The 12,771-nt window shown below is 48.7% G+C and overlaps 1 protein-coding gene and 2 non-coding genes across 3 annotated transcripts; 1 reads left to right on the top strand and 2 right to left on the bottom strand.

The window, feature by feature from the left end:
- Positions 1-275: 275 nt before the first annotated feature.
- LOC138835848 (L-amino-acid oxidase-like) lies at positions 276-5,910 on the top strand. Its single transcript, XM_070034480.1, has 6 exons — positions 276-592; positions 847-959; positions 1,689-1,890; positions 2,917-2,985; positions 3,167-3,300; positions 4,867-5,910. Exons 1-6 carry the CDS (start codon positions 365-367, stop codon positions 5,711-5,713), a joined length of 1,593 nt encoding a protein of 530 aa, XP_069890581.1. The 5' UTR covers positions 276-364; the 3' UTR covers positions 5,714-5,910.
- Positions 5,911-11,908: 5,998 nt separating this feature from the next.
- Positions 11,909-11,980, bottom strand: Trnae-cuc (transfer RNA glutamic acid (anticodon CUC)). The gene has a single exon. It is a non-coding gene; the product is annotated as a tRNA-Glu (tRNA).
- A 314-nt stretch (positions 11,981-12,294) lies between these two features.
- Trnal-caa (transfer RNA leucine (anticodon CAA)) lies at positions 12,295-12,400 on the bottom strand. The gene is made up of 2 exons: positions 12,363-12,400; positions 12,295-12,340 (listed from the first exon to the last, which is right to left on the bottom strand). It is a non-coding gene; the product is annotated as a tRNA-Leu (tRNA).
- Between the last annotated feature and the right edge of the window lie 371 nt (positions 12,401-12,771).

Raw genomic sequence — 12,771 nt, 5'->3', positions numbered from 1 at the left:
ATGGGTATTCCAGAGACCAGCAGTTTCTTCAACAGTGTCTCAGGCTCTCCATCCTCATTCTGTGCTGGGAAAAACCCAGAGCGATGGAGGGATCACCTCCCGCTTCTGCCTGCTGGTCTGGCTGATTGGGGCACAAGCACCAATCCGGGAGCAGGGAGCACTGATACCTGAGGAGATATACGCTGTCCAGTGGAGCCATAGAGGCTTGGAAGCCCATGACTAAGGCATGTTGTGGTCAAGAAGAAAGGAAACAAGAGTGCCAGGATGTTTCGTCACATGCAGTGATAAAGTTGTCCCCAGATGAAGGGGAAGACAGCACTTCTTGGGTTCCCCAGCCACTTGCCTCCCTGCCATCTCCACAGCTATGTTCCCGGGCTGGCTGGCTCTCGCCATCCTGTCTGTGCTGAGCCTGGATACCCAGGCCTTCAACAACCAACTTTTCAAATGCTTTGAAGATCCCCAGTATGAAGAGCTGCTGCAGCTGGCTCAAAATGGACTGGGGAAGACCAATGAAAGGAAACAGATAGTGGTGATTGGAGCAGGCATAGCTGGGCTCACCACTGCCAAGATTCTGCAGGATGCTGGCCACCAGGTATGTGAGGGCCTGAGGAGTACAGGCTGGGAGCAAGGACAGGGAGAGAAGGGGGCATCCCAGCAGAGCTAGGACCAAAGAACAGGTATAGGTGCAGACTTGGACCAGTGGAGCAGAAAGTGAGTGTTCTGCTTCTATAGCAGGGGGAGAGCTCCGAGTGGGAGGGGCGGTAAACCTGGGCCTGCCAGGAGGGAAGGAGAGTGCTATGTAGAAGGAACTGGACTGAGTCCAGTCAATGGCTTTCTTTCATGTAGGTGACTGTCCTGGAAGCTTCAGAACGTGTAGGAGGCAGAATCGAGACCCACAGAGTTCCGGGAGGTCAGTGGTACATAGAGCTGGGTGCCATGAGGATCCCTGCGAACCACAGGTATGATTCCTGGAGTAGAGGCAGCTGAGAAAGGCCAAGAGGTGATCTCCAAGAATGCCAATGACAAGAGGCCCATCAGTGTCTTGAGTCCTTTCCTGGAAGCTAAGAATTTGTACTCTGTCCTAATTATGCAACTTCAAGGTTACCCAGAAATCATTCTAAATGTTTTAATCTACTAATGAATAGAACTACACCTTCCCTAACTGAGGAAGGATCATTCAAAGGGTCAATGCCTTGGAAAATCAAATGCGGCAAATGCTGGGATTATGAGCATAGTTCTGGGAGACCATGCTGTCTCATGGCAGCTCCTGGATGGGGCAGGCCATCCTGGAAGGGTTAGCATGGGTGATTGGAGCATTGAGCCTTGAGAGCATGGGAATGTTGCTCAAGGCCTCCAGAGAAAATGAACTCAGTGCACACTCCCTGTGTAAATTTCACAGGATTTCCTGGGCTTGCAGTGGCCACATCTGAAGGGCTGAAGTCCACAGGTCTCAAACAAAGTGAGAACAAGCTTGGCCAGCATAGTAACCCAGCCTGTGGTCATGTGACCACATCCCGGCTGCATGGCGATAGTCTGGCATAGTGACAGGGGACCCAGAATCCCTTCCATGAAAGGAGGACAGGAGTAGCCCCAGAGAACCCAGGGGAGGCAGAGAGCCAGTGTTGGGAGCAGGGAGGGGTTGGTAGCCACCATGTGCACTTCTGAATAATCTGCAATTCACTTTACAGACTCTCCCTGGAGTTTGTCCGCATGTTTGGGTTGAGCCTCCAAGAGTTCTTCCCCAGTAACAATCAGACCTGGGTACTGGTTAACAGAATACGTGAGCGTACAGGGGCTGTGCAAAATGATCCTGACCTTCTAGGCTACCTGGTGCGGGAAGATGAGGAGGGAAAGACTGCGGAGCAGCTCTTTGATGAATCACTGAGGAAGGTAAGCCCACATGGGATGCACACAGGCACTTTCTTCAGAGCCATTTGGCTCAAAATCCTCTGGGTTTTCTCTGATCCCCTAAGTGGAGGCGAAGTCCTCCCTGAGACTTCAGACTGATGTCTGGCCTTCATCTCTCACCTGAGCCATATGCACAACAGCAACTGTGCATTGTGAGACCTTAAATATCTCCACAAATGCCGACTTGAACAAATGTAGTCGCTGGTGAAAGCATCATGGTGGCCCAGGCCTGAGGCGCTGAGCTTGAAAACACAACATGTAATCCAGGGCAAGAGACTTGTCTCTTCTCCAGCTTCTGTGATCCTCACTCCCAGGTTACTTGTGAAGAAAAAGTGAGAAGACCTGTGTAATGTGATAAGAACAGTGTCAGTGCTCAAATGACAATTATCATGATAGCTGTGCGGTCCTAAGTGAGAATGATGATGGCCCTGCCTGGAATGCTTGCCCACCTGTCTGCAGACATGTCCTCAGTGTGGACCGCGCCTCTCTCTTCTCGGACCCATTGCTCAGGGCGACCTCAGGGGGCAGCTGGGCTCTGTGGGACAGGCAGCCCTCAGGGGAGACTCTGCCAAGTGTCCCCTCCTTTCAGGAGTGGTGTGCTGAGGCAGGCCCCCATAAACATGTCCAGCTTTCAGACTCTCATCCAGCCTTGCTCACAGCTCAGAGGGGCCAGGCTTTCTGCCACCCACACCGCCCCTAGTGGCCTGCAGAAAAATGTCCTCTTACCCAGAATGAGGAGGAAGACCTCCACTCCCCGTAACTCCAAGGCCAATAGGGGATCTGGAGCTCTTACCTTCACACTTCAGTTGTGTGTCCAACCGTACAGGTGAAAGTCCACCATCAGCACACTTCTGTGTGTGAGAGTGCTGGAATCCAGGATTCCCACAAAGTGTGCCTCAGGCAAACACCCATGTGGAAGCGTGGATCCTGGGAGCTGGGAGCTGGGCGGGGCAGGGTTGAGGTTACCTGGGGCTGAGAGTCCTCACTTCCTCCTTTTCCCTTGCGCAGGTTGTGGAAGAAATGAAGACCAGTAGCTGCAGCCGGGTGCTAGAGAAATACGACTCCTTCTCCACCAAGGTCGGTCCTGAGGCTCCTGTCCACCAATGATCACAGCGCCCCACAGTCCACTGGTGGGGCCCATCCGGTGCCACCTGCCATTCTACCCTGTCCTTGCTATCCCGGGAGGAGAGCAAGGGCTCTCCTGTCAGCCCCTGCACCTCCTGACCCATGCGTCTTCTCTCCTTGCATGCATTCGCAGGAGTTCCTGGTCCAGGTGGGGAACCTGAGCCGCGGGGCAGTGCAGATGATCGGCGTTCTGCTCAACGCAGACTCTGGCTACTATGAGGCCTTCACAGAAACCCTGCGTGACATCATCATCTTCAAGGAGTCTCGGTGGGAACTGGGGGTGGAGAGAATGGGTGTTGGGTTCATCAGCTCCTTAAGGAAGCCAATGGTAAAAGGGAGCACTGGGTGAACCATGTTGAAAAAATCCCCTAGAAATGGGAGGAGAGAGGAAGAGGCAGGAGTTCCCAACCTCAGCATGACTCAGAATGACTGGGGGAGGGGCTACTTGGTAGATGAAGCTCAGAAGGCTGGCATCGCCCTTCAGAGTTAGTGACCGGGCCTGGGACCTGAGCTGGGGGCCTCTAATGGGCTCCCAGCAACGCCCCTGCTGCCTGACTTGTGCTCTCACTGTGAGATCCTCTGGCTAACAACTATCAAGAGTCCTTAAACTGCCGGGCGCTAGTGGCTCATGCCTGTCATCCTAGCTACTCAGGAGGCTGAGATCTGAGGATCGCGGTTCAAAGCCAGCCCGGGCAGGAGAGACCGTGAGACTCCTATCTCCAATAAACCACCAGAAAACCGGAAGTGGCGCTGTAGCTCAAGTGGTAGAGTGCTTGCCTTGAGCTGAAGAGCTGAGGGACAGTGCCCAGGCCCAGAGTTCAAGCCCCACGACTGACAAAAAAAAAAAAAAAAAGAGTCGTTACACCTGCAGTGGGCCTGGCCTGTGACCTTCACTCTGTGCCAGGGGACACTGGCTAGTTTTATTTATTTTTCCATTTATTTATGTAGTTCCACAGCATGACTTGAACTTCAGCCCTGTGTTCCTTAGCTTTTTCACTCAAGGCTACTGCTCTGCTTTTTTGGCAGTTCATTGGCATGAAATGTCTCATGGACTTTCCTGCCTTTACTCACTTTAAACTGTGTTCCTACATCTCAGCCTTCTGAGTAGCTAGGGTTACAGATGTCTCAAAGTGATGCTTGTTTACTAGTTATTCTTCAGCATAGGCAGATGCATTAGAGATGCAAAACCCAGACTCTGGGCACCCAGAGTAGCTTCAAGGAGTAAATGAACTGAAATGTACTCTTAGAGTACCATCATTCAATTCAGGAAATAGACACTAACAAGAAGAAGGGGGAGGCTGTGAGTCCCAGTGGATTTATCCATTGGGGCACTCAGTCCTCTTCCTTTCCCAACTTGCATGCTCCCATAACTCCTCCTTTTTATTCAGCCTAGCAGTGTCGTGTGGGAGAGTGGAAGGTGAAGAAGTATAGAGGCAGACCAAGTGAAGGATCTCAGTGGGGTTTAGGCTCCATTCTTTGGGGGTTACTCTGTGCTGGGCATCTTCTGAAGTATGATGGAAATGGCTGAATGTGTCCATAAGGTTCCTGCATGTTTGTCCATCTCAAACCCAGGGGGACTTTAAACCAGGGGGACCTCTGAGGGGGAAGGAGGAAAATCACTGAGAGTCAGGGAGCTGTATCAGCAGAGAAGATGCCTTTTTCTGATTGGTCCATCAACAGCAGCAGACACTGCCAACTGTTGATCTCCCTAACACCTGACCAGAACCTGTTGCTTAGAAGAGTCAGCCTGTTGGTCCAATCCAAGCACCCCATCCCCTGCCTGCCTGTCCATCAACCTGCTTCCCTTTTCCTCCTTGGTCTGTTTGCTCTCAGGTTTGATGAAATCATCGGGGGCTTTGACCAGCTGCCCCAGGCCGTGCATCAGTCCCTAGTGCCCGGGACCGTGCGGCTTCACTCACCGGCAGAGACAGTGGAGATGTTCCCAGACCACGTCCAAGTCACCTACAGGACACGAGACCCTCTGCAGCCCACGGTGCAGCTGACTGCGGATTATCTGGTTGTGGCCACCACGGCCAAGGCTGCCCGGCTCCTCCGGTTCCGGCCTCCCCTGTCCCTCAGCAAGGAGGATGCGCTGCGCTCTGTCCACTACAGCAGCGCCACCAAAGTGGGCCTGGCCTGCACACAGCGCTTCTGGGAGCGGGACGGCATCTTCCGTGGCAAGTCCACCACCGACCGGCCTTCCCGCTTCATCTACTACCACAACCAGAACTTCTCCATCCAAGGAGGGGTCCTCCTAGCCTCCTACACCCTTGACGATGACTCCCTGTTCTTTAATGCCATGGACCATAGCCGGGTGGTAGATGTGGTCTTTGATGACCTGGCCGCCATCCACTGCCCCTCCATCTACAGCTGCTCCCGCGAGGAGCTCCGGGCCCTGTGTCCCTACTCCGTGGTGAAGAAATGGAGCCAGGACCCCTATGCCTTGGGGGGCTTTGCCACCTTTACCCCCTACCAATATGGGGACCATGCCCAGGAGCTGAGCCGTCCTGAAGGGCGGGTCTACTTTGCTGGTGAGCACACAGCCCTGCCCCACGGCTGGATTGACACCGCCATCAAATCAGGGCTCAGGGCAGCAAAGAGCATCCAAGAGGCCGTGGACTTGGCTTCTACAGGACACCTTGGGGTCAAGAAAGAGCCCTACCCTAAATCCGAGCTGTAGCCAGCCTATGGCACCCAGGGATGGGGATGCTTTTAATCACCTGTGTCTACTAGGGAAAATTCCAGCTCATAGTCTCATTCACCTTCAAGCTTAGTCCAAAAATATCAGACAAGCTGGTGAGCGTATAGCCCAAAAATGGAATCCCTCAAATATCTGGTGTATTCTTGACAGAAACAATAAAGCGTTTGTTGAATGTATGACTATTGCCTGATGTTCCGTCTATGTTCTGGGCATCATTCAAATGAATTTAGGGTTGAGGACTGAGGGCTAGAGAAATGTTGTCTTTCCCTATCTCCTCTCCTCATCTGCCATGATTTTTTTTTGTTGTTGTTATTCTTAAGTAGCTGTAAAAGAGGATTTTATTCTATGGGTCAGGTTCTGAGCACAATGCAATCTTGATCAATGCCACATCTTCCATCATTTTTCCCGCTCTTCCCCTCCCAGCCTTACCCCTCAGCTACATAGTTCAGTTTTTACAGAATGCACATTGAATATAACGGCTGCATTTGCTCCCCCTCCCTCCCTCCACTCCTGTGTCCCCTCTTTACCATCCCCCCCAAAATCAAGTTTCCACGTCCTGATATTCATTTTGTTAAACAGTACATTAGTTGTTCAGGGAAGTTACACCCATGGACTCCCCACCCCCCAGAAGTATACCATTCTCCAGTCAGTCCCTTTGTGTCTAAATGTATAGAGCGTTGTATAAGTTCTATTTAGTTGTTTTTGTTTTTGTTTTGGCCCGGTTGTGGAGCCTGAACTCTGGGCCTGGGCACTGTCCCTCAGTGCTTCAGCTCAAGGCTAGCGCTCTACCACTTGAGCCACAGCACCACTTCCGGCTTTTTTCTTTTTGCTTATGTGGTGCTGAGGAATCGAACCCAGGGCCTCAGGCATGCAAGGCAAGCGCTCTACCACTGAGCCACCTTCCCAGCCCCTATCTAGTTGTATTTTAGATCTAGCTTCCAAATATGAGGGAAAACAAGTGACATTTGTCTCTCTGAGAATGGCTTACTTCAAATAACATGATTCACTCTTAGTCCATCCATTTTTTCCACAAATCACATCATACTATTATTTCTAATAGATGAGGAAAATTCCATTCTAAAAATGTACCACATTTCTTGATCCACTAACTTGGCTATTGTGAATAGTGCAGCAATGAACATGGATGCACAAGTGTCTTGACCATCCTGGCCTGTGATGATCTGGGTAGATGCCCAAAAGTGGTTTGGCAGCATCAAAGGGTGATCTATGTTTCATTTTTTTTTGAGGAACCTCCAAACCACCTTCTAAAGTAGTTACACAAGTTTACATGGTTACCACCTGTGCAATAGGGGTCCTTTTCCCCAGCAGCCCTGTCAACACTTCTTGTTGTTCAAATTCTTGATGTTAGCCAATCTTACTGGGGTGAGGTAGAAGTTCAGAGTTGTTTTGATCTGCATTTCCTTTATGGCCAGGGACATTGCACATTTTCTCAAGTGTTTATTGATCATACTTCCTTCTTCTGAGAAATCCCAGTTTAGCTGCTTTACCCATGTGTTAATTGGTTTATTTATTTGAGAGACAAGATCTTGAGCTTCTTGCACATTCTGGATATTAGGCCCCTGTTAGATGGATAGCTGTTGGCTGACTTTTTAGCTTAGTAACTATGTCCTTTGCTGTGCAGAACCTGTTTAATTCAATGCAATGTATTGTTGAATCCCTTCAACTTCCTGAGTCCCTGAAACTTTACTCAAAAAGGTTCTGCCTGTACCAGTAAGTTCTATTGCTTCTCTTCCTCCTTCCTGTCATAGTTTCAAGGATTCAGACCTCACATCGAGTTGTTGGATCCATTTTTAGTTGATCTACGACTGAATCTTAAGTTGAAAAGGGCACACCATGTTGACAGCAATTCACTCAATGTTGGGGTTTTTTTTTCAGGTCATTGCAACAATCCCTGATGGACATATTCCAAGTTTATTCTATATTACACATGAGGAAAACTGCCAGAGAATGATGGGCTTTCCTGAGCTCAGAAATACAAATCCAAAGTGGCTCAAACTTCAACATAACCCCAAATATAATTCCAAATACTCTTGCTTCTTCTAGGATCAGCTCTTCTGTCTCCTTCTCTTTTGTGTGTTCTTAGAACACTTAATGATTCACTTTGGAGATGCTCATCCATGAATGTGAAGTATTTGAATAACATAAGGTTGTATTCTGCCTTTCATACCATTTCCTATCCCCCATGCATCTTCTTTCTTGGCAGACTTGAGAAAGTTAGAGGTAGACAGATGGAGTTGATACTTTCTAGCAGGGAGATCATAGGATGACTGGGCACAGAGATGGATAAGCTCTGGACAAGCCCAGCCTTTGGCCGTGACCTAGCCTGAATTTTGCCCCTAATTTTGACCTCGTGAAGGTATGATTTCATCACTAGTAAAAAAAAAAAAAAAAAAAAAAAAGAGGCCAGTTCCAGGCGCTGGTGGCTCACGCCTGTAATCCTAGCTACTCAGGAGGCTGAGATCTGAGGATCGCGGTTCAAAGCCAGCCCAGGCAGGAGAGACCGTGAGACTCCTATCTCCAATAAACCACCAGAAAACTGGAAGTGGCGCTGTGGCTCAAGTGGTAGAGTGCTCGCCTTGAGCTGAAGAGCTGAGGGACAGCGCCCAGGCCCAGAGTTCAAGCCCCACGACGGACCCAAAAAAAAAAAAATGAGGCCAGGGGACTATGAAGTGTGAGGACAGTTCAACACCAAGGACAAAGTCATCAGAACCAGCTGAGATATCCCCGTTCTCCTTAGAGCCCAAGGCTGGGTTGGGACAACACGCTACCCAGTCTGTCTCTTTAACAGACTTCTGGGTTTTATCCTATGAACTATCTAACACATGAGCCTTGGAAGTTTCCTAGATGTTGGCATAAAGCACAATACTGATGGATCAGAGGAAAAGAACTTACTACCCAGGGCCCAATCAGAAGCAGGAATATTCCATGCCTTCCAAGCCTGACAGGATCCTGGGGAGGGGTGCATCCAGCGCTGTGCCTGCCCCATGGCTGAGAGTCACTGAGTTCAAAGAATGGATTCATTTGAGAGGAAGCAGGGTGCTCTTTGTTTGGGACTCAGGTTGCTCATGAAAACACAGCCCTGAGAAACAGCCTTAGCAAAGAGCACTTGGGAGGCCTTTCCATTCAGAACATTCCAGAAAGAGGGCGAGGTGCTCAGATTACCTGGCAAGTGGTTTCTCCCAGCACAGAGCCACCTGAGGGGGTGTGACTGTGTTCCTACAGAGTGCCTCAAAAAGCACCCGCAGTCCCAGCTCACCAGGTCCCCAGCAGGCCCCTGGCACCCCCAAACACAGTCCCTGCTCTGCCTCATACCGGGCACGATGTCCACATGCACTAAACAACCTTTCCAATGGCAGCTCTGAAATCTTGGGCTGAAACCTAAATCCTTCCCTCAGAGAACTTGGAGATAAGCTGAGGAACCATGCTATAGCACTGACTGAGCATGAGAAGAGACAGCGGACAGCGTGTGTCTGCAATGAAACACGAAGAACATGAAATCCAGGAAGTGGGTGTCTTCCTGGATGATATCTGTAAGTCGTTAATGGCACCTAAGATGCAGGGCAAGGTGACTTACAGAGTAATTATAGCTACGGATTCACTGGAAGTTGCAAAGAGGCCCCCTGTACCCCCCATTCCATTTCCCCCAGTTTGTACACTTTGCCTAATTAAAGCAGGTACTTAGAAATTGTTATTACTTAAAAACACTGACTTCTCACTCAGCAGGATAAAAGCCGGGCATCTCTTTAACTTGTAACCACCCAGGACTCCAACAACACAGGAGCCTGCAGACAGACTACCCCATGATAACATCCTTGAAGCAGAAAGAATCACTTCAAGGCACCTGGGTTCTTTTCTCCTCAGCAATAAGAACTTATGGGGACAACTTCCAGAGCTAGACGTGAGATAATGGTCAACCTGACCACACTTGGACCAAGACTGCTTAACAAAGCATACCACTCACCTCCTGCCTTGATTCTTCTATTTAACCTCGATTCTTCTATTTCCAAAATGGCCATTTTGATGAAAATCCTGCCATCACCATTATTTCATTCACTTTTTCTGTGGGTAAATGGATTCCCCTGCCTTGTGGGAACACTCAGTTTGACCTCTGGCCTAGGACACAGTTACATACTTATAGGATAAAACTAAACCTGGAAGTTTGACATTAGTACAATGTTTTGGGGTATAATTCTTTGTTATTTTATCACATGCATAGATTCCATTCTTGTTACCCACATTCCAGTCAAGGTACAATTTATCAACCCAACATATCACACACACACACACACACACACACACACACACACACACACACACACACACACCCTGAGCATTCTCAACCCCTGGCAACCACTACTCTGTTTACCATTACTGTAATTTTGTCATTTCTAGAATGTTCTGTAGGAATTGTAATGACCTTTTCCAATTAGCATTTTTACTCAATATAATGCCCTGAAGTCAATAGTTTTGCTTTCATTTATTACTGAGTAGCATTCTGTGATATGATAGTGTGATGTGACTGTTTGCTTTTACACTGTTGGCTTTTTTTTTATTTTTTTATTTTTTGCAGTTGTGGGGCTTGAACTCTGGGCCTGGGCGCTCTACTGCTTGAGCCACAGTGCCACTTCTGGTTTTCTAGTGGTTTATTGGAGATAAGAGTCTCACAGACTTTCCTGCCCTGGTTGGCTTTGAACCTCGACCCTCAGATCTCAGCCTCCTGAGTAGCTAGGATTACAGTACACTGTTGACTTTTGAGAATTCTCTATACATCCTACATAGGAAGGAGTCTTTTGTCAGATACGTGATTTGCAAATATGTTTTCTCTTTGAGATTTATTTTTTTTCATGCTGTTAATAAGATCTTTCACAAAACACATTTAAAATTTTGATGCACTCCAATTTTAAAGTATTTTTGATGGATTATGTCTTTTGTGACTTGTCTAAGATCTTTGCTAAGCCTAAGATCCTGAAGGGTCTCTCTAAAGTGTTTATATCTTATATGTTACACTTAAAGCTATGATTAATTTTGAATTAATTTTTTTGTATAAGATGGAACCAGTCTTCCTACAACTAGAGCCACATAACAAGTGGGAACAACTTGGAAAAGAACTGTGCCTTATTTCAACAGTTTTTTGCTAGCTTGTAGGCCAACCTAAAGGTGGCGGATGCCTAGCGTTTACTTTACTCTGTCTATTTAAAATCAGTATTTCAGATGGAATCAGGTTTTCAAATACAGTATGTTATTTTTTGCAATAAATTTTATCTACTCATAGAAGAAAATTCAGCAAACATGTAAATTACAACGAAGAAAAAATATAAAATTTTACCATTCTGCCACTAGGGGAAATGACAGTTATATACGTGCGTTTGTCCTTACAGATTTTTCTTTTAACCATTTCTTCTTACCCATTTGTAGATCCCTTTCCATTCCATTTCAAGATGAAATGAAACTTAAAATCTAGCTAGAATTTCAAATTATTTTTCATCTTAATCCTTAGGCTTACAGATGCTAAAGCTAAGACTTATTAAAAAACAAAACAAAATAAAAACAAAACAGCCTGCTTTATCTAGAGAAACCTTAAGTAGGATTTGAACTCATCTCTCCCTGATCAATAAACCTGTTGTCACTCACTGTGCTGTGCTCTCTAGACTGGTTGTTCTGGGAAGCCTGGCTGTAGCCATCAGAGAGAAGCAATTCTTATGGATCTCAGTGTCGGGGGAGAGGGCAGAGAGAATAGGGGATGACAAAATATTAACCAATATTGTATCTCGATTAAGAGAACATTCGATTCGGTGTAGTATTATTTTAATTACTTCTATTGATTTTCAAAACAAAAGGTAAGTTCTGGAATGGGTGCGAGTACCTATCTGACTGTGCCTGGGGTGACAGGTGCCCTGTGAACATCCTTGGGATGTTTTTCAACTCCGGGGTAAAGTTATTCGAGCAAACCCTGCGGCAATATTTTGCATCATTTTGAGCTGTCAGAATTGTTCTTTCCTCTTTAAGACTCTGTATTAGAGGTAAATGGCAGGCACGCCGTTAGTAGGAGTTAATTATTTCTTCCAAAAGAGAACAACTCTTTTCTTTTTTCGTGTTGCATTTTAGTGAAACAACCGAGTCCTACGCCAGGGATTTTCAAGCAAAAACGTCAACTTCCCTGACCGGGAATCGAACCCGGGCCGCGGCGGTGAGAGCGCCGAATCCTAACCACTAGACCACCAGGGAAGAGATAGTAGAAGGTTCCGTAATCTGCTAGACTAATGTTTATTTTGTGATGCACACACTATCCTGCGAGGGGATTGGCTGCAGCGACTTCGCGGGCGGCCCCTGGCTCGGGCGGCCCCGCCCCTCCGCTCCGGCCCAGGCGGTTAGCCGCCGAGTGACGGTGCCGGGCGGTTCAGGACGGCACCGCTCTGCCGTGGCCGCCCGGTGTCAGGACAGGAGAAAAGGCCGCTCTCTCGCAGCAGTGTGCTATGCGGTGGGAGTGTGTTTTGGAGGAGGAAAAAAATAAACGACGGCAAAAAGAAAAAAAAGCCTTGTGTCAGAAGTGGGATTCGAACCCACGCCTCCATGCGGAGACCAGAACGCCCGCAGGGAAGGGAAGAACCTTGAGTCTGGCGCCTTAGACCACTCGGCCATCCTGACACCCAGCGGCCGCCGCTCCGCGCGGCTCCTTGTGGTGACGGCCCGGGTCCGCGCAGGCGCCGCGGGGCCCGGAGCGGAGGCCGCCGGGGCGGGGAGGGGGCGCTGTGGCTGCGGCGGCAGAGCGCCCGCCTGGAGCCCAAGAGCTGAGGGACAGCGCCCGGGCCCCACGACCGGCAAAAACCAACCAAAACCCTCCGCAGCGGGGCGCCAGGGCCTCGGGCCTCCAATCCCAGCCCCTTAGAAGGCTGAAACCTGAGAGCCGAGGCTCAAAGTCAGCGCCAGCAGAAAAGCCCTGAAGCCGCATCTCCAATTAACAAGCAGCAAGCCAGACGAGAGGGCGTGGCTCAAGTGGTTAAGCTCCAGCTGAGAGT

The sequence above is a fragment of the Dipodomys merriami genome, unplaced genomic scaffold (assembly GCF_024711535.1).
Source record: "Dipodomys merriami isolate MVZ:Mamm:240054 unplaced genomic scaffold, mDipMer1.0.p SCAF_24, whole genome shotgun sequence".
NCBI lineage: Eukaryota > Metazoa > Chordata > Mammalia > Rodentia > Heteromyidae > Dipodomys > Dipodomys merriami.
Note: the sequence above shows the minus strand (reverse complement) of the source record. Positions and strands in the feature narration are given on the sequence as shown.

Coding starts and splice junctions, on each gene's coding strand:
- LOC138835848 (XM_070034480.1), top strand. CDS start 365: ATGTTCCCGGGCTGGCTGGCTCTCGCCATCCTGTCTGTGCTGAGCCTG. Junction 1,891..2,916: donor TTGATGAATCACTGAGGAAG/GTAAGCCCACAT, acceptor TCCCTTGCGCAG/GTTGTGGAAGAAATGAAGAC. Junction 3,301..4,866: donor ATCATCTTCAAGGAGTCTCG/GTGGGAACTGGG, acceptor GTTTGCTCTCAG/GTTTGATGAAATCATCGGGG.